This window comes from Streptopelia decaocto (genome assembly GCF_964273445.1).
Source record: "Streptopelia decaocto genome assembly, chromosome: 1".
In the NCBI taxonomy this organism is placed as follows: domain Eukaryota; kingdom Metazoa; phylum Chordata; class Aves; order Columbiformes; family Columbidae; genus Streptopelia; species Streptopelia decaocto.
The window spans coordinates 69,649,789-69,670,372 of NC_138663.1; the positions used below are offsets into that span (position 1 = coordinate 69,649,789).

At 38.1% G+C, this 20,584-nt stretch overlaps 1 protein-coding gene across 2 annotated transcripts in view; it reads right to left on the reverse strand.

Annotated features, from left to right (window-relative positions):
• The window catches only part of VWF (von Willebrand factor), a 145,394-nt gene that overhangs the window by 20,839 nt on the left and 103,971 nt on the right, over positions 1 to 20,584 (reverse strand). For both annotated transcript variants that reach the window (XM_082043657.1, XM_082043658.1), the window contains 7 exons: positions 15,951 to 16,156; positions 12,009 to 12,111; positions 11,825 to 11,899; positions 11,164 to 11,268; positions 10,440 to 10,645; positions 8,923 to 9,072; positions 1,263 to 1,373 (listed from right to left, as the gene is read on the reverse strand). In XM_082043657.1, the coding sequence (XP_081899783.1) occupies positions 1,263 to 1,373; positions 8,923 to 9,072; positions 10,440 to 10,645; positions 11,164 to 11,268; positions 11,825 to 11,899; positions 12,009 to 12,111; positions 15,951 to 16,156 (956 nt within the window). The remainder of the gene's footprint in view (positions 1 to 1,262; positions 1,374 to 8,922; positions 9,073 to 10,439; positions 10,646 to 11,163; positions 11,269 to 11,824; positions 11,900 to 12,008; positions 12,112 to 15,950; positions 16,157 to 20,584) is intronic.

The following is a 20,584-nucleotide window of genomic DNA, read 5'->3' on the forward strand; positions in this document are numbered from 1 at the left end:
ACCTCCAACTCCAGTAAATTCAAACATTTTTGCTCAGAAAATTAGAGATTACTTTTCTCTTATGTGTAAAATATTTAGTTCTTTGTTAATGACAAAACAGTTGAAAGAGGACACAGCAAGAAAGAGACATCAGAATGTAAGGATGTATGGCTCCATTAGGACAATAGAACTAAGTAAGACACAGTGAGACATCAAGCTTGTTTTATGAAGCAGAGAAGAATGTTGATCCACATTAAGAAATGCCCTTGGCAAAATCACGGAGGAGGCAGGGCATAAAATGATAGATTAACATTTTTTAAAACACAGCAGCAGACTGCCTTTGTAAAAGAAGCAATTGAAAAGTTAATATTAAGTATGTGAGCATGAGATATAAATGAAAATGCAAACACATTATGAAAACCAACACTTAGGGAATAAAAGATGGGGAGAAGGTCTGTTATTTTAAACATATTTAACTTATGTTCCTGCCTTTGTTGAATCCAAAGCTCTGTGTAGAATTAAGCAATTTAATGCTACCGGGGCAGGCAAAAGCTTGCCAAGGGTGGTAGAGTTAGGGACAGAACAAACTGAATAGCCTGAAGGAATTAAAAATGTAGGCAAGAAAATAAGCAAACATGCACGTAGCTTTACAGAATGGGTGGGTATCTGCAGAGCATTTTAAATGGTTGTTGCAAGCACTCACTTCCTGTTGGGCTCTTTGAATCCTAAGTGAAGAGGCACACTGCTGAAAATAAACTGTTATTTTGAGCAGAAAACAAGCATGGCCATTGCTGCAGTCTGATGTGACATGCAGCAAACATCTATAGCAACCAGAGAATAATTTATCTTTCTATCCTCATTTACTTCCTTGTATTTCAGTACATACCAAATAGGGTAACCTGTTTGAATAGAACTGGGTAATTCAAGTGATCTGCTACCCCATCTGCCTGCTATCCATAGAGTAATACAAAGTAATTAGGATAATTTAAACAAGTAGCTTACAGACAGAGAAATATCATGTCCCATTAACATTCTTTTAAGCTACCATTTGTGAAATTACCAATTTTACACAAAAGTATTGCTCCCTTAGAGCCCAAAAAGTGTGGGGATGGTTTGCTTGTTAGAACCCAGAAAGTCACACACCCCAAAACCCATTATTTTTCAGCGCTGCTTGATGTATAGAAGAAATTGCTCATGTTTTCTTCACCTCCTTCTGTGGAACACAAAAGAATTCCATGGCACTTTTTCTAGAAGAGGCAATGTCCATGCCACCGTCACCTCACCTCATGCAAACGAGAATCTGCATCACCCCGAGACCAGAAGAGCTGCTCTTCACAGGCAGTCTTCTGGCATCTCCCACAACACTCCCCTTCTTGGACAATATACTTATAGCCCTGTAGGAGAAAAGAAAAGGACTGACTGATCCAGGAATAGGAGACAAATGAGAAGATTAATCCTAAAAGAAAACACTGGTATGTTTAATTTTAGCAACATTTTATGGAAAGGGGAGTTTGAAAACAGAACTGCAAGGCCACTCGCTTCTATTACAAAACAAACAAGCTCAGCATCCTGTTAAATGGTTAACATTACCTGTCAGAAAAAAAAAAAAAATTAAATGCACATGATATTGGGAGCAGAAATTCTTATCTTATTAGTTCCTGCTTAACATGTGTTTAGAAGACATTTTCATTTCAGCTACAGGAATTAACTGTAGGTGCTGTCGTTGCTCGGGTCATGCCAATCAGTTAACTGGCCTCGTGAGGATATCAGCTTCTCTAGTGTGGTATGGAGCACCCTTTTCACTCAAACACTGGCCACAAGAAAGAAAAGAACAATGACATATAAACAGGCAGAAATTGAAAGGGAATAAGGTAAAAGAAAAATGCTTTCAGAGGACTCTGAGCTATTTCAACAGCATTAATCAGCAGTTATTTTCAAATGTTAGTTTATTGTATGTGAGTGGTTTCTTTTACATGTTAGCAAATTGTAAGAGCAAGTCTTTGCAATAATGTGGCCCTACAGAGGAGTGCAAAAGGAAAAAGAGGTAAGCCCACTTCCAAGGGTGATTGATCATCAGAACTACTGTGCTATTTGGAAGATTTTGAGAGAAAACTATATATGAAAGTTAAGAATTCAGTTTAAAAAAATCATTACATTAAATCACCTTTGCTATTACATAATTGTCATTTATAATTATGACAATTTTTATTTGGTATTTAAAAAACCTATATTTTTTTTTACATATGTAATACTATTTTACAAAAGAAAATGAAAGATAAAATTTTTTCTTGTGGGATCTTGGACATTAATCAACACTCACAACTACCTTCCCCATCTCTGAGAAATCAAATTTAGGACTCAGTCTGAGCACATTCAGACATCTGACTGCCCTGCGCTGAAGCAGAGGGAAGGAGTTGGTCAGACATGTAACCCAGTGTCCAGTTTTGACTGATCATTTCATCTTTTCGTGTCCTGAAGCAGCTAGCCAAATATTCAAGTACCAGAGTATCTCAGTGAAAGAAAGCAAGGAGCTTTACTCTAATTAGAAATAATACATTCTACATTTAGTAGTTAGGCAGTCTCTAAAGGACAAAACATAACTTTGATTTCAATACAGGGTTGAAGGAAATATGTTCTGTCAAACAAAATATTGTTCATGTGAAAAATGTCAATGAAAATGAGCATAATTTTATTTTGGTCAACCCCTTTGAACTGAATTGCTGAAGTATTCTCAGCTGCTCCCTCCTTTCATGAACTGTCCTTGATTTGCAATATGAAGCACATTAGTAAACCTCAACTGGCAGATTTTCATATGGAAGAGCATTTTGTATAACGTCATAAAATGCAATACCAGAGTTTGACCCAGCTTTGTGGAAAAAGTCGTGCTGTTGAGCATTTTGTTTTCTATGACTTTTATCTGCTACGTACATGTGTGAAGCATCTGAAATATCAGATATAACTTTTTATTTGTGTGGCAAACTCAGTGAAAATCCACGAGCTGTTTGTGCCCAGAATAGAGCAAAATCCAGCAGCAGCACCCAAATTTCACTAAGTTGGTTTTAAAACAAAAATGTGGTACACAGATGAGTGCAGTGGTGATTTGCACCCCTAAGGCACTGACAAAGATACTGGTTTTAAACAGTTCAACATGCCTGAGTGACCCTTTTTGTGCTTGATACATTCAAAATCTGGAGGCTCTGACTCCTAAGGGGAAGAAAGACAGGACATGAGAGCTCCCATCCTCAGTGCCTGCTGAACATCTCATAAAACAAACCCTGGAACACCATAGACAATAAACCTGTCTCAGAAGACAAACCTGCAGACTACAGCAGTCTATGAGTTCCTCAAAAAGCAGAGTATCCATCTGTACTTGAGGAATAAGGGGACAGAAACTCCCTGCTGTCACAGATCCTCCACAGCATAAGAAATATTTCACCATCAGACAACCCTACCTTTTGTACCTTACACCGTGGAAAATTGGTCCCAGAGGTATAAAGAAGGCTTCATTTTTGTTTAATTCTAAAGGTGGTAATGATTACATGTAAGAGGAGGAAAATGTATTGTGCATTTCGATTTTATTTTATTGTGGGGTTGTGTTTGGTTTTTGTTTGTTTGCTTTTTTTCCCCAGTTAGACGACTTACGTAGAAAGAGTATATGCTACCACGATTATTCCTGAGCTGTACAATCTATGAAAATGAGCATCTGACAAGTCTCAGATAATGTGCTGTTGAAGGTGAACAGTAGATTGAACTAGGCAGAGTAAGCAGTATCCATCTCTTCCTTCATTATTTTTCATTTTCTAGTGTATAGACACTAGCATATAGAGATATCAGTGTTTCCCATCGTTTGTTCAAAGATCCACTTATATTCAAAATTCTGCTTCTCCCCTGCTTTTTCTGGACTGCCTGCTTTATTCCTCCTCTCCATCTTGCTTTTTTTTTTCCTTAAAAAAAAAAGGACTTCAAACAGAGAATTGGAATTCAGAAGAAGCCTTCAGTAAGTGTCTGACTGTCCATCACACTGAGAGGCAGATCACAATCTACAGGACTAAAAAAAAATCTACCACACCTCAGGAGGTAAGGGACAGGACAACATAAGACACCCTTCACATATGAACAGGACCACGTGGCTGACTTGGGAATGATAATCAGCAGCTGCAATGGAGAACCTGGCAAGTGCTCCGCTATGCCGCCAGATCAGGCTGTTTTATCAAAGATGAATGCAGAGGTAAAGCTGATGTCCTTTGCAGGGTGTGAAAGTGTGTGGATTAAGACAGTCTATATGACAGGTGGGTTGAATTTTGTCTGCTTTTGAACCGGAGCTTGGCTTGTGACAAGCAAAAGAGGAATGCAGATATTTTTTTATAGCATTCAGAGAACGCACATTTTAGTTTCATCACCTCTTCAAAGCTACTGGAAGGATCCACACAGCCTGTGGCTTGGTGTATTTGTGCACTGCCCCTTTCGTCCTAGTGTTCCTCAGGATACATGGTTCTTCTTTTCATAGGTGCTAAGGTTTTGGCCAGAAAACCCTGTCAGCTGCCTTTGGCTAACATAGCAGGAAAGAAAGAATGGAGATTACTCCTCAACATAATATTTTTAAGAAGGCTCCCATATTTGCCTTTAACATGTTGAGATGCTAGTACCTAGAGAGGGTTGGAGAAACCAAAGAGAATGAAAATGGCAACAGCAGACTGAGAAAACTACAGTAGGATGGATATAAATCAACATGATATGCAAAAAGCAAAATCTTCAGCGGTGATGAATCAGCACAATTCTAGAGATTTCCCTGGAGTTGCACTCATTTACCCCAGGTGAGGACTTAATTCTCTGTTTGCAAGTCTCTAGAACATTAAGGTATCATTTCCTAATTTCCATAATAAATTATGTTTTAAAATGCAAGCAGAATGTTTGGCATTAACTCCCAATAAAAATTTCACAGTTTTTAAATGAGATCCTGCACATCTGATACTTGAACAAGAGTCTTCCTTTTACATTATTGTCTTTAATCTCCATTATTTACACTAAGCCATATACTACCACGCTTTACATGCTACTGCAGAGGAAAATATCCAGTTGAAATACTGGAGATTAAAACCATAGATTTTGTTAGTCAGCATCTATTGTAGCCACCATTTACTATGCCATTGCACATAGGTTGCAAATTTTCTTTATTTTCATTTAATTAATCAAGAGGCTTGAAAATCTAACCTAATTAATTTACACACACTTGGCCAGATGGCTTTGTCTCAAACATTTATCCCAGAAAAAATAAGCTTTGTTTTTCTCATAATCATCTAATACTTTAAATTATCTAATACTTTATACCATACTCCTTTATATCACTTAAAAAGTACCTAACTCCAAGAATATTAACAGAAATTAGGTAAAGCAAGTACTCCCTTCACATTAGCATACTAGTGATTTTAAGGTATTTTGAAAACTGTTATTCATTTTATCAGCATGATTCTCCGAAGGGATGTAGTTTGATTTACTCTCAGACTAAGAACGAATTTCTGAAGAAGCTCCAGGAGGGAGACACCACTCCTCCTTGTGGCACATGCGATAATTGCAGCAATTGTCTTGTTTTCTCAAAACTTCGATAAGAGAACGATAGAAAAGGACAGAAAAAGTGAGGGGGCTAAGCAAATCTACATCTGGTTTGCAAGTGAGAAGGCTGTATTTGCTGTTAACATCCTTTTTCCATAGCATTTCCTTACATTCTGAAAGTAGAGATATGATTTGAGTTTGATTTTGTCAAGCTCAGGAGAACAGTAGCACCACTCATTCATCAGGATGAAGGACTGAGTACATGTGTTACATTTGGGGGGTTTTTGTTTGTTTCTTTGGGTTTTTTGTTTGTTTGTGTGTGTTTTTGGTTTGGTTTGTTGTTTTTTTTTCTTTTTTCTCTTCTTGTGTAGCTAGGAAAAAAAAAAAAAAAAGACACAACAACAAAACAACAAACCTGTAAATTGTTTTCACAGAAGTCAGATGACACAGTTGACAATGATACTACACAACTTTAAGACCTGGCAATGGAATTAATAACCACGAGCAGCAGAGAGTTTGAACATAATATTAGTAATGATCCACGATAAAAATATATCTTTAATGTCAATACAACTTGCAATGCCACCTAATCTGAACAGAAAAAAAAAAAAAAAAAAAAGCTTTAAGGCCAATTCAAACTGGATTACAGAACATTCATGGTCCTTGATGTGTATATCCACTGAATCAGGAATAAGCAAAGGAAAAAAGAAAATCTGAGCTACCCAGCTACTCCAACAGCCACGATTCTGATTGTACAACTTTGATAACTACTAAAGGAGCAGAAGAAATGGCACATTCCCAAAATGAACTGGCAAGGTTTCCACCAAGACTTTTTATTTGTTTTAAAAAAAGTTTTCTGACACTGCAATGCTTAAGGCTGATTTGTTATTTATTAGAATAACAAATGATTGGTAAAGTTATAGCTGTGATCCAAAAATACAGCCAGCTACTAACGAAATACAGCCAGATACTAATGATATAATATTATATTTCATAAAAATTGCCATACAAGAAACAAGTCTCTTCTACAAATGGAAACTGAAGGGATTCCCTTGCAACAGCTGAAAGATGTCAAATCTACCCTCCTGGGTTTCCCTCCATAGGACATCCTCAAGCTTTCTCGCCAAACTCTATACTAGAGCACTAGTTTGGTTTGTTGGGTTTACATGATGGATCGTATTTTCACTCTGGTCCTAGGGAGTTATGCAGTGTTCAGACACAGCAGAGAAAAATATTATTCAAAAGAAGTTTATATTTTGTTCACATCTTCTCAAGGGCACATTCACATATGTTGTCCAGCCTTGTACTGAAACAGAGGCTGTAAGTTACGTATATTGAAATATAGTGGTATTAAGGCAATTGAAATTGTTTGAAAACCAAGGCACAATTAGCTTAATAGACTTCAGAAAAGAGAATTGCTTTTCAGATATTGGTTTGCATAACTCAAATGTTCATGGCCAAATTTCAATGCATGTTAACTGTTTTAAAATACACATTAGTGTAAATTCAAATGAGATTTTAAAAACAATTTGGATAATGCACAGTTTCTACAACAAAGTTAACTCAGCCTTGAGGTGCTGCACATATATGGTCTATGCCTAAGGTCAGTCTTTGACTCCCAGACATTGTTAATTATGTCTTTCTAAAAGTACAAAAAACATGTCTAAATTCTCAGAGCTGTAAATACAAGAGCTTTCTTCCAGATGTAACTGAACAAAAACAAGGAGGAAGAAGACATGTCTTAGCATCTGTTCTTCAACTGCCTAAATGGGACTCATAACAAAGAAAAAAAAAAAAAAAAACAGCAGACTTTTTAAAACCAGTTAAAAGGTTTAGGATAAGCAGTGGGAAACAGGCTGCAAACATTGCAAAGATTTGGAGGCTTGGTAGACGAGAATGTGCATAACATATAACAGTTATAACAGTTATTGCTGTACTATGTTCTCCTTTGCACTTCCCACTGAGAAATTTCAGCTGGTGACCTGTACCAAGGCAGTCTCTTGAGTCACCAGCCAACATGAAGACTTTTATCAGCTACTGGACCAGTGAAAGCACTGATGATGCAACATACATTTGAAATCACTTGCTGCTCAGTCAACAGTTTGAATTTTTGTGTGGGCTAATGCAATATATAGCCTAGTATAAACATTTTAAAAGCAGCTTGGAGATTTGAATAGCATTAATTAGCTCATCTTTGCTTTTGTACTGAGGAAAAAAAAATAGCTTCTTCTGGGCTTCAAGTACAGGTGAGAACAAACCCATAGGGAAAACCCTGTGTCAGCAAAAAACCTGCAGAGATTATTCTTAATCCCAGACAGCCAAATCCAGTTGCTCCATATGCAAAATGTATTTGTGGTAGCCTCTGATGTTTACAGAACAATCACATGGCAGTTGGTGAGGGATGTGAGTTGTCAGCACTTAGCTGGGCTGGACAGCATCTTCTGCCATCTGCTTATTCTGCAGACCCAAGCTGTGTTTTTCTACCGTCCTCACTGCCTGACCCACCCATCCCAACATCATGAAGCGAAGACATGGAAATGCTCAGGGATTATGGGTACAAGGTGCTAGATACCAGAGCAAAATGCAACTCCAGGGCATCACATTTAACTTTATAGTGAATTTTCATGTTCTTATTCACCATCTTATGTAAGATTAAGAATGTCACAGTTGTAAATTCAGTAGTTTAAAGGAAGTATAAAAAACATTTTGAACTTTTACTGGCACAGATCATGTTATGGTCAAAGTCTTCTAATCTACGACACTGGCAAGTGCTGCTGAATTTTAACCAATTCCTTAGACCCTTCTAGAATTCTTCTACCAACTGTTTGTACCAAGCATCTGTCTCCTCCTGCTTGACCAGCTATGTCAACACAACAAAGCAGCTTATACATCCTTTGTAGGCTTCCAAAAGCAGACCACATGATTTTATAGCATCTAGAAGATGTCTGAGTACAATAAAGGGCACAGCATGTTGTGTTATCACTGCGATGAGGGGCAGAGTTGAGCAATGGACAGAACTGAAGTGTTCTCTTCAGAAAGTGAACATTGGCTGGAACAGTCATTAGATATTGAACTTCAGACATCATGACTACTTATTGCTCAAGTGATATAAATGATAGACACTTCAGGATGCAGTTGTCCTTTTATTGAAATGTAAAATAAATTTGTCACCAATTTCCTTGGCAGTGGGATATGATCCTTAAACAATAACCCTAAAATAAAGTCTGTAATGCTCAGACCCTCTTAGACTCTGTTGCCAAGATAATTCATTGCCACAACACCCACTTTCTATTTTTCTCTGGTTTCTTTAAACCACAGGCTCAAAAGTTTCAGAAAATTTCAGATCCCCATTAGGGTTCTCCTGGATAATGCACTGGTTTCACTGTTACTCACCCGAGAGCAGAACGTGTTACATGTTTTGTCATGACATTCCATCATCTGAAGTCCCGTCACATCATCCCTCATGCTAGTGCAAAAGCATTCCCTGCAACCATCTTCCCAGGTTGTCCCAACGGGGTAGACTATGTTGCTGTGCACACACACCTGTTGAATGCAAGAATTAATACATGAAAGAGTACACTACTGCTTTAGGGGCACATGGCTGGCTCCAAAAGGCTGCTTTTCAAGATGTGAAAACTACCATAAATTTTATGGAATATTTTGAACTCGGTGAAAATGCTACAGGTCTTAAAATTGCGGCCACTCTACTGAGGAAAGGAAAATAAGTACAACCAAAGCTGCAGTTGTATAAAGAATAGACTGGAGAATTTCATCTGGAGTCAGTGGCATTGCCCAGGTCTCACTCAGTTTCCCTGGAAGTATAATGTAACCCAATATTTAGAGATAATAAACAATGAGTCCTGTAGAAAAAGCCATGCACACAAAACTATTTCCAGCTACATCAGCTGATCTGAAAAGATCCTACTTTGAGCTACAAGCATTCACTCTCTTGTAACCTTGGGCCATCATAGCTACCACAAAAGTACTACCATCTTTCTATTGTACTTCCTATTAGTAAATTTTACAGCAGGTTATTAAGATGAACATAATTTATTTTTATAGATATAGCAAGTAAGTCAGAGATATAAAATGAATTATGCAAGGTCATGAACTACTTAGCAACAGAAAATAAAGGCGACATCTGAGCTGCAAGACAATGTATGCCTGTATTAAACTGTTAGGTAAGGTTGTTTCAATGAAAAGGTCACCTTGCCCTGCAACCTCCCCTCTAAGCAACCTTATCTTAAAAGTTCACATAATATAACAACTTAATAAAAGGTTGGCAAAATAAGGAAAAATATATCCTGGTGAAGTTGTAACTGTCAGGTATTAATTTGGCAAAAATTTAGTAGTGGCAATATAGTTCATATAGGATAGAATGCCTCCTCAGGCAGAGGCAAAGGTAATCAATGGGCAAAGTAGCTTAGGTCTAAGGTGTCCCAAATATTTCAGTAAAGTTAGTACAAGATCGAAAGAATATATAGTATCTGTATTGATCCAAAAGCAAATACCTCTGTTATTTGGAAACAAATTAAAAATTTTAAAATTACCTCTGAAATTCCTAATGCTTGAATAAGCTTGAAATATCAAATGTTTTTAAGGGTTTTGGTTGGTTGTTTATTTAAATATATATATATATATATATGTATGTATCTATGTAAATCTGGTTATTTCATAGTCACAAAAATTGCATTGGTTATGTTAGGATAAATGACTGTCATAAAAAAAGTAACAGTGTGATGCAACAGTGTATTTCTCTTAGACACATGTAAATTAAAATACCCTGGCATCAATATCTGGTAGTCTCATGGTGGGGGTGCTTAATACCTAGCTACCCACTTCCTTTGGAGCTGTCACTCCATGTGTAAAAGGTCCTCTCCTCTGTGGAAATGACACTTAATTCCTCTTACCCTGCCTGGAACGCAGGTGGTAGATACGCAGCCACAGTCATTGGTGAGAGATCTGGAGAGATATCCCAGGGGGCAGCTCACTGTTGAGTTCGTACAGCTGCAGGTACACTCGTATTTGTCACAGCACTCTGTCTTCTTAACAGTCAGCTCTCGATGCGGTGGGCAGGAAGGTCTTTGAACTAAGGTGCATGCTTCTCTGTTACACACTAGCAGAAAAAGGTAGGTACTATGTCAAGCCCATGGCATTTCACAGTGCTGCAAGTGAACAAGACAGTTCTCTGGCAGCAAGACACTAATTGCTACTGCAAACAGTTATAAATCTACTTAAAGACTAACAAGTAATGTGGGTATAAAAGACCTAGGTCGAAGATTGTACTGCAGGTTCAGAAAAAGTTCCTACCCTGCCAAAAAATTCTTGTCTCATATACAATCAAAAAGATTTGTAAAATAAGCATCAAAGTCAGAGCACACACATCCAAGAGCAAAGTGTTTCTCTTTTCCTTAATTCAAAAGTATACTTAGAAAGTGCCAGCAATACCCTTCTTCCAAGACTGTGAAATCATTACATGTCCATTGGTTCCAAAATTAAAAAAACCTTTCAGAGGGAAAAAAAAATGTCTAAAGGAAGTTGTTGGTGTTGCTCAAATGCAATGTTCCAGTGTCACTCCCTGCCAAAAAAAAACCCAAAACAGAACAAAAAATGAAAAAAGAAAAAAGGTCTTACCACATGTGTAATTTGGTCTGCATTCTCCAGGGTTGGTCAGAGCAAGCTGCAGGCCAAACTCACAGGCAGGGGCAGGAGGCAAATCACAGGAAACCAGATCACAGACTAAGAAGAGAAATTGAGAGAAGGTTTAAGGCCATTCCAGACTAGTTAGTCCTTAAGAAAAGGCAAACAAATACATGCATGTCCCCATTAAACTTTTTATTTTTCCCTACACTCAATTGCTATCCTAAAATATGAAGTAAGCTATCCTAAAAAATGAAGTAAGCTAGAGTTCAGCAGGTCACCGTTTGTTTTCAAAATAGCTTAGGGAACAGTTCAAGCTTGGGTTATGGGGATTAAGGTTCTAATGTTATATTTAATATGCAAATATAGACCATGCAAAAATAGATGCTTGAAAAAAGACCATTCTAAAGTTATTTAGACAAAACTAAATTGCTCCATTCACTTCCTTATCTCTTACAGAAAGAGGGGTAACGTCAAGTTGGAAGACAATAGAGATTCACATCCTCAGGATTTTTCCACACAGATGATTGTACAGTCAGTGGTTTCAAAACTGGAGATTGCATTGAATTAAGGGGAAAAAAAGGGGATTGTATGCCTTTGAAGCATATGGTAAAAATATGGACCAAGAAGATACAAACAGTTTATGAGAACCTACCACACTCGTACTCAGGGCAGCACTGGCCAGGGTCCCTGCGCAGACGGGGGACTTCACAGGGACCACACTGGGGAGCTGGAGTAAGAAGAAAATATCCATAAAACAAGTTTGGATAAGAACTAGAAAACTAGGTAACAAAAACATCAGTTCAAGTCCAATCATATTTAGAGATAAACTAATTTACGTTTGGCAGTAGGGCAAGGTCGGACTGTGCAGTTTACTTTCTTGTCATCAAGACAAATGCAGATCTTGCAAGGCTCATCAGTTGGAATCCATGTTTCCATGTGCTGCATGAACACAAAACAAAACAAAAAAATTGTTAGAAAGAAAAAATATATTCTGGTCACTGGTATGTTAGTGATGGGAGTGGGTAGGGTAACATTATTTTGGAAAACCAGAAGACTATGCAGAATTGGTTGGTTTCTCTGTTAACAGTAAAAACCTAAGGAGACACATAATTCTGAAATGACTGTAATGTACAAACTTAGCAAAAGATGTAAAGAATGCATGAATGGGATGAGTAATTGCTATTGCTTTAAACATAAAAAATGCTCAGATGTTATAAATGCAATTGCAGGCTATTGTGAGTAACAGTGGACTTGTGCAACTACATACCATGATTGAATTTTCAATGGTGATAAGGGAAACAACAATATCTTGGGAAATACATAGAAGTGGACGCTTTCCCAAATTAGTAGTGCTTAAACGCAGATATATATATATAGTGCATATTTTTAATTAAGACTTGATTTGTGAGTGGACTGAAGACTGAAAAACACTACAGCAACCCCAAATCTGAGACCATCACTGTGATGATTACCTGGAGGTAATAAGCACCTTCAGAAACTGTCAGTAAGGTGTATTATTATTCAATCACTGCTCCTTCTCATGAGGGAAATTATTTATGTTAAAGTTGTATCTACCTATAAAGAGCTATCTACATGTAAGTAGGGAGGTAAAAGTAAAAAGACGCACTGTTAGACAATAGTGTTCATTTACACAATCAATCCAGATTCTGGGTAAGAACATGTATGGTAGATCAGGATGCCAGAAGAGGAAAAAGTGTCATCCAGAAAACTCTGGAGTGTAGTTTAAAAATAGCAGTCTGCAGAGGCCCTTAGTAATAAGAAAAAAGGAAGTAAATAGCTAAGCACACTGCCACCTGTATCTAGAGATATCTGTATTTGAAGCCATCACAGGAGTCTGAAAAGACAGTTAATTTTCAAAGGTTATCAGCATGCCAAGGATAAGACACCAGGCATGCTAGAATAAGCCAAACAGAGGTTTAGCTAAGCTTTGGAACCAAATAACTTATGGTTGGTTAATCCATAGGAAATCTATTTTAGTCAAAAGAAGCTTGCATTGGTAGTACAAAACATTATCTCAGGGCTTGGAAAAACAACTCAGGGCCCTCTGTCAGAGCATTCAATGGCTTCAGGGTTAAAAAGTCTTGAGAGGGCAGCTGATAGAGAATGCCTACATTTGCAGGTGGTAATGTGAAAAGCATGCAGATGTTTCAAGGCACAGAGAAAGAGAATCAGAACACTTGCTCTAACATTTTCAGCAGCCTTGATTTTCACACATGATATATATATATATTTAATACTTCAGCAGAAGTAGGAGTCTCTAATATAAGAAATGAGAAGAAAGAACATGAACACCATGTAGACCTCTATATGGGCACTGGTACTGAGAGTCCTGTAAGCTTAGGCATGATCTGGGGTAGAAAGGAACAGAGGAATGAATATCAGAGGGCAAGAAGGGGGTTAAGGAAATCATAACCCACTACCAATTACACTGCCTGTTGTATTGCTCACACAGCTAATCCTGCAATGGTAGAGACACAAAACGGCTGTGTGAGCTGATCCTTCCCTGCCCACCACCTCCCCATCCACACAGCAGCTGCATCTGAGCCTTGCCATTGGGATACAGATGAGAGGTTTTCAGAGTTAAAACCCCAGTAAGGGGTATGCGGCAATGCATGAATTTCAGAACTTCTGTGGAAACAAGTAGATATCACTTCAGATTTTATTCCAAAAATGCATGCTGAGCTTTTTTCCATGAGGGATTGAAACAATTATTTAAACGGAAAACGCACTGTGTTGCCTGAGGATTCATGGATTTAAGGCACACAGATCCTAGACTTTAATCTGCATTTGCAATAACCATTTAATATAGAATTATAATGCAATAACTAGCATTATCAGAGTCACCAAGAGTTGTGTACAATTGATCTGTGTTTAGGACAGTGATGATATATATTGCAAGCTATTTTTGCCTTCAAGAGAAATAATAAGATTTTTTTCTATTTCTTTTATTACAAAAATTATTTTTTTTTTTCCCTTCCATTGTACCAACTCCATAAGCACCACACAAATCCAATGATACTGTATTTGAAACAAAGATCCCAAACAGAACACAAATTAAAAAACATGGCTATTTGTATGAGATACTGCAGTCTTAATTAATCCTTCAGAAAACATTTTGTTTTGAAAAATGTTGTTTAGGTAATGCAGTTGTGAAATGAAAGAACGCACTTTCCCTATGTCTTCCCTCTTGCTGTCAAAACCCATAGGTTATATATGCCTGAGGCTATACCATAGGGTATGTATGCTTGAGGTTTAATGCTGTTAGAGTCCTGTACCAGCCCCTTGCCCAGCAGTAGGAAACCCTCAAAACATTATTTAGTGAATACTTTTTCATGTTGCTGGCAGTACCAACAGGCAGCACTAAGGCACAAGCCACGGCAAAGCAGGATCCTCGGACCCACGTGGATGTGTTCTATGTGAGAGGCACCCGCAGGTCTCCCAGTGCCACTAGTACAGCTCTTGCATTGGCAAAGCAGAGCCTGGAACACTTGCTTCACCAAGTCAGGTGTGTTACTCAATCGTACCCTATGACCTAAAGAAAGGTGTTTGTGCTGTTAAGTTTGACGCTTTTGCCATTATGTTAATCAATGCAAACAGTATTTAAAAGAGATGTTTCAGCCTCAAATGGTCTTTCCTTCCTTTCAGTTTAACTATAAATGTTTACAACACATTTCTTGCTGAGCAAAAAGGAAGTCTAAATTTGCCTGTGTAAAATCAAATTGTTCATAATACATACATTCATTTACTTTTAAAAATCTGTCTTTTTACTTAACGAGTAGACACACACACAGCCTTCTGTTATTTACAGAAGACTATGTTATAAAAACAATTATGTTTTTGGCAGCAGGTTTGATGAGTATGATAAGAACATCCAAAAATCTTAAGAATCTCAAGCTCATAAAATACAATACTGAAATTAAAGCACCTTCTTCTTAAAGTCCCACAACAAAACTGCAGATTTAAGAGGACTGGCTGACTTAGGTAAAAACTCCCAGAGCTGAGTAGCTGGGGGTAAAGAAGAACAACTTCTGTTACTTGAAACAGGGGACACAGGGAGGAGCTTGCATGCATGCTGTGTGATGTTGAAAGGGAAATGAACAGCCCCTTTCACTTCAGTCTAACACCTGGCACCTATAGCTCTTCCCAATTGCATTGTGTCACAGAGAGGTCTAGCTTAGCTGAGGAAAGTGGATTTTCAGTCCAACAAAAATGATTCATTTAATCAAAGAAACAATGCTTAAGAAAAAACCAAACAAACAAAAAACCTAAAAACTAACAAAAACCCCAAACAACAACAGTAGAGTAATACAACTTGATATAAGGTCATCTTCATCTCACTGCTCCCCACCAACCACTGAAAACATTTCAGCAAGCTTTGCAAAGAAAATACATTGTAAGTAAGGTTTCCAGATTTACGATTAAATTGTCATTATTAGTAAAACCCTGCTGAATTGAGGTGTTTATCTTGGTAAATCTTGACTTATGCCAATTCCTCCTCTCTTTCCTCTACACTTCCCACCCCACAAATTTGTCATGCATTTCCAGGTCTGTACAGTTCCAGCTGTGAATTTTATATCCATCCCAGCCAATTTCACACCGGGAGAGCTACATAGGGATGACAGCCAGCCAGTTATGAGGAACTGAGTTAGAAAATAAAGTATCCAAAGGGGAAAATAGTTAGAGTTATAAGGCAGATTTACTTGCAAAAGTACAAAGCCCAACCACTCACAAATGTAAGCTGCCAAATATATAGTTACCTGATGGTGAGTGCCATCTTCACCGACACATTGTGTGCAGACTCCTTCATCAACACAGCTGTCATTAAAAATCACCTGTCCATCTGGACAGAAGCAGCCTTCTGTGGGATAATCCTTGCAGACACTGAGTTTGGTAGTATTCTCACAGTGCTTTATGCAGGTTTTGTGGCAGTGATCATATGTCAAATATGTGGGACATTTCATTGCTGAGAAAGACAGAAAAAGTAGTCATTAGATAAAGATCTGAAATGTGGGTTAGTGTTTCTACTCACACTTTCTTTAGAATTCTGTTCAGATTTTTGAAAGCCATCATATGATGAATGGACTTTGTCCTCTGCAGCCACTCCACTAACATCTTTGAGTATATTAATACATTTTGAAAACTAACTAAATCCACCGTGGAAAGCAATTGAAGGCATTTGCTTAAGTTACAGTCCATGAAGAAAACATCAAGCCACATTTTCAGGTCCCATGAATCAGCAAAGTGTGACTTAAACTGATAATGACACAATGGCTTACATGAGCTAACATATAGCCTAACTCTGTTTTCAGCACTGGGAAACATAAAAATTTAGAACCACCCTTACATGTATTAGAGAAGCACTGATAACAGCACATGGTTAGGAGATATCCAGGACAGACTCAAGCATTGAACAGAGATTTTTTTGACAACTTGATAGGCAGCAGTGTTCCCAAGCAACTAAAAAAGCCAACAAAAAGAACAGTTTGATACTTCAAAACTGAACCTGCTGGATTTTTGCACCTTATTAACTGAATTGCCTTATTAATGGAATTAACTGAACGAAGGAAAGTTATGTTCCTCCCTAAGCCAACACATAAATTTTTACTGATGAATTCACAACACTGAGAGTATTGTCTCTAAAAGGACACATAAAACTAAGGCTATAACTACTCAAGAAACCTATAGATACAGCTTCCAGACTGTGCGCTCCCTCAAGTCTACTTTATTTTTCTCTATAGCTTCAATTAGGAGAAGTTTTTCTTATTTCCCAGTTTGTGACTGCTGCGAGGGTTTTGGTTTGTTTTTTGTTCGTTTTTTTTTTTTTTCAGTTGTCTGAAAAAAACACTGTAAGGAAATTACCAAATGAAGATCTAATCTCTCAATCAAGCAAGTGTTCATCAGCTGAAGTGCCTACACACACCCTAGTTACCCAAAGGAAACAGAGAATAAAAACCTTTAACATTAACCCTTTTCTGTTTCAAGCCATGCTGAAATGCTGATTATTTCTGGTGTGTTGGAGTCTATGATTGTATGTGTGGCTAGCCATCATAATTCAGCAGATAGAGAGGAATTTGAAAAGCCACAGGAACTTGATAGAGAGTCTAGTCCCACCACAAAATGCTTTGGTTTGATTCCAAAACCACAAAAAGGTCTATCCAAGTAAAATAGGAGAAATTGCCTGTTTATAAACCTCTACTAACAGCTACTTAGATGTTTTCCAGAAAAACTCATCCCCAGAAACAGTTCTGTAAACCAGATGACTACAGTAAGAACCAGTGCTTATTGCCTGTGATTGTCTCACATCAGTTCTAATGAGTGAAAATACATTCACAGCAACTGTTAAGGTAGTGTGTCATCTACTTTTTTATTCCAGTGTCAGTAAAAATACTCAGCACACTGGTTTTCATCTTGCTTACCTGCCAGTAGCCCTAAGGCAAATCTAGTAAACCTTCTCTGCACAAAATCAGATTAATTTATTTTAGAGTTTAATGCTGATGTACATCAGCATAGAACCTGGACAGTTGCCATGCAGAATCAATGCCAATGTTTAAGTCTCTAACATACTTCATGTAGCATGTAGCCCCTTTTCCTTCATCCTCTTTTGACTGGCATTAAGGAGCCGGGTGTGTGAAAAATGCAATGAAGAACTGTGCACTGGCCTTCAGATATGCTATCAAAAAGCCCATGTAAATCAGCAAAGTTTTTTCGAGGAAAGTAGAAATGAGGTGGTTATAGTGTGAACGTGCTTGTTTGTAAGTCACCTCCGTCTTTGGGGTCATGGGAATGAGATGTGCATAGGCAGTGTCAAGAGATGGGATAAACTCCATCAACGGAAAACCATCCTGAACATTTTTTCATAAAGCCATCTCTGACATATTATTGTCCTTTTGCTCCAGAGATCTGGCTACATTCGGCATGACTTACAGGTAACTCTGCTTTTTGTATGGAAATTTCTGGCAGGTGTATGGAATGTGAGGAGGCATTAAGGACTCCCCAGTCAGCCTCAGAAAAAAATATTTCAACAAGCCATCCTTCTGGCTGCCTATTTCAATGCTCACTTAAAATTCTTATTGCTTCTGAATAAAAAGGGAAAGACTGTGGGTACTAGAAAAAGGGGAGGTAAGGCTGAAACCCAAGTAATAGAAGAGTAACTCTTCAGCCAAATTAGTTTCAAAAGAAATTATGTCAAATACTAGCCTGTATGATGCTACTTGGTCACTTATTTGTATTGTAATCTCAAGCTTGTGGGCTCCATTAAAAAAAAAAAATTAAAAAAATGACCTTTTCTTGTAAACAGGAAATAGAATAGTAAAAGAAAACCTGAGGAGAAACAAAAAGTTTCCCAGAAACCTATGATAGTACATTTCAAAGGGTCACCTGGCATATTGAGGTATTGTCATTTTTTTGACTGCTTATTTTTCCATTAAATTACAGTAGTCATTCCTAGTAGATACTGGTTGAGAGAAAATAACCCCTATGAGGGTCTACAGAAGGCGCAAGTCCATCAAAATAAAATAAACTACTATGATCTAGTGATAGTATGCAATGGCATTCACTCTGAATTTGAGGCCCAAACAGGTAAGACAAAGCATCCTTGGTTACAGTACTAAGTAGATATTTAGGGGAGTGTTTTTCAGACTTGTGATACATGGAAAAAGGAACATGTCCTTCCAGGTGACCATTCCAGTCCTTTTTATCAGTAGTATCAGTAGCACAATTTAGCAGCTCGCTATCTAGCTTCCGAGGTCACATACTGCTGGCTTGCCTTTTGCCTCACTGTACTGCCATGTGCAGCCAAGAGGACAGCTAAAACCCCAGTGCCAATGAAGCTGAAGTGCATAATACACCAGAGCAAATAGCTCATCAGCTGCCAGTCAACCTCCCTGCATTGCTCAGACAAGGTTTTCTTAAATCTCCTTTAACAATCCTCTTTACCCAAAGTAATATATCTAGAAGGGTTTTTCCAGTGTTCTTGGGAGTGTTTTCAAGGCCGCATTAAACCAACTAAGGTCAGTGCTGCCAATAAAAGGGGCAGTTCCCTCTCTTACTCGATCTCCTCACCTCAGCTGCTCTTTCCTGCTGTCCCTTTTTTCCTTTTATAGCCAGTTTTCACAGCTCACCAAGTAGCATGTGAAGACTACTGCCAGAACAGCAAGAAGTATGGGAATGCATGACTGGAGGAGGAAGAGAAAAACTGTCCCAGATGAGCTGAAGGCAGTTGTAAAGCCACCCCCTTACTGTTGAGTTCTAAGACATGGTTTAAATCCTTCAGCTGCTATGATCAGCAGCATGCCTTGCTTACACAGAGAATGAACAGGAGTGGATAATCTGAGTGTAGCTCCAATAAACAAATACTTTACTAGCAGAAGTGGTTTAAAGGTTTCGTGTATCCCATCTCTCTCCTCCTCCTGGTCTTTGTTCTTGCTTCTCTGCCAGATGCCACTGCTCCTCAGTGGAGCAGGCACAGCCTGTTACGCATTTGCTTTCTAACCTGGCCCTGCAAAACAATCCCATGAAAGACAGAAAACACTTCAACAACCAGAATGGCCCATGAAAAACATTGTTTCCAAATGAAATACTTTTCCAAAAGTACCTGCAGCTGCTGAGTTCCATCCACATCCTCCTCAAAGACCCACAGCTTTACTGGGCAGTCCCAACTAGCAGTTTGATTCATATACCATGAAAGCATCAACTACCTATCTAAATGTAATTCACATGCAAGCTAGTATTGGCAAGTACCTAGAGGGCATGTCCGCAATGCACTGAATGAGCTTAAAGAGCTGCTGAGAAGCACTCATGGAAACATCAGCATATGAAAATTAACAACTGCTCCTGTTGCAGCTGTCATTTATCTTCTGAGTGTTTCTGCTTTCTAAGCAAAATTTGCTGATTGCTACGATTACTTGAGCTACACAGTTCAAAGGTGACTTGGCATCTCCACATGAGCTGCCATTTCTTTTGTAAGCACAGAATGAATGTATCTCAGTCCATTCATTAATCACTATATAAACAATCCCATTTCCATGTGAATAAAGCTTTCTCTCCACACAGAGCTGAATCCTTGCATGTGTTGATATTACTAATGCAGTGATTTGTTAGAAATCCGTATGATCTTCATATTAAGATAAAGCCTGTACTCTCACTGAAGTGGAGACTCTATTTAGCAGGCATTCACTGTGGGGTGAACCTGCTCTAGAGATGCATATTCTATGCCTCAGCGTTACATGGCTATCAGGAGAAGCTACAGGCTGCCACAATTTAAGTCTACTAAGTGTGGGGTCTTGGGGCATGGATGGAAATTAAAAAAAAAAAAAAAAAAAAATCTCACTATGCATTCTCACTTCAGTGTAAAATTTCCTTCTATCCATTGACACAAAGCTGGAGTCTACCG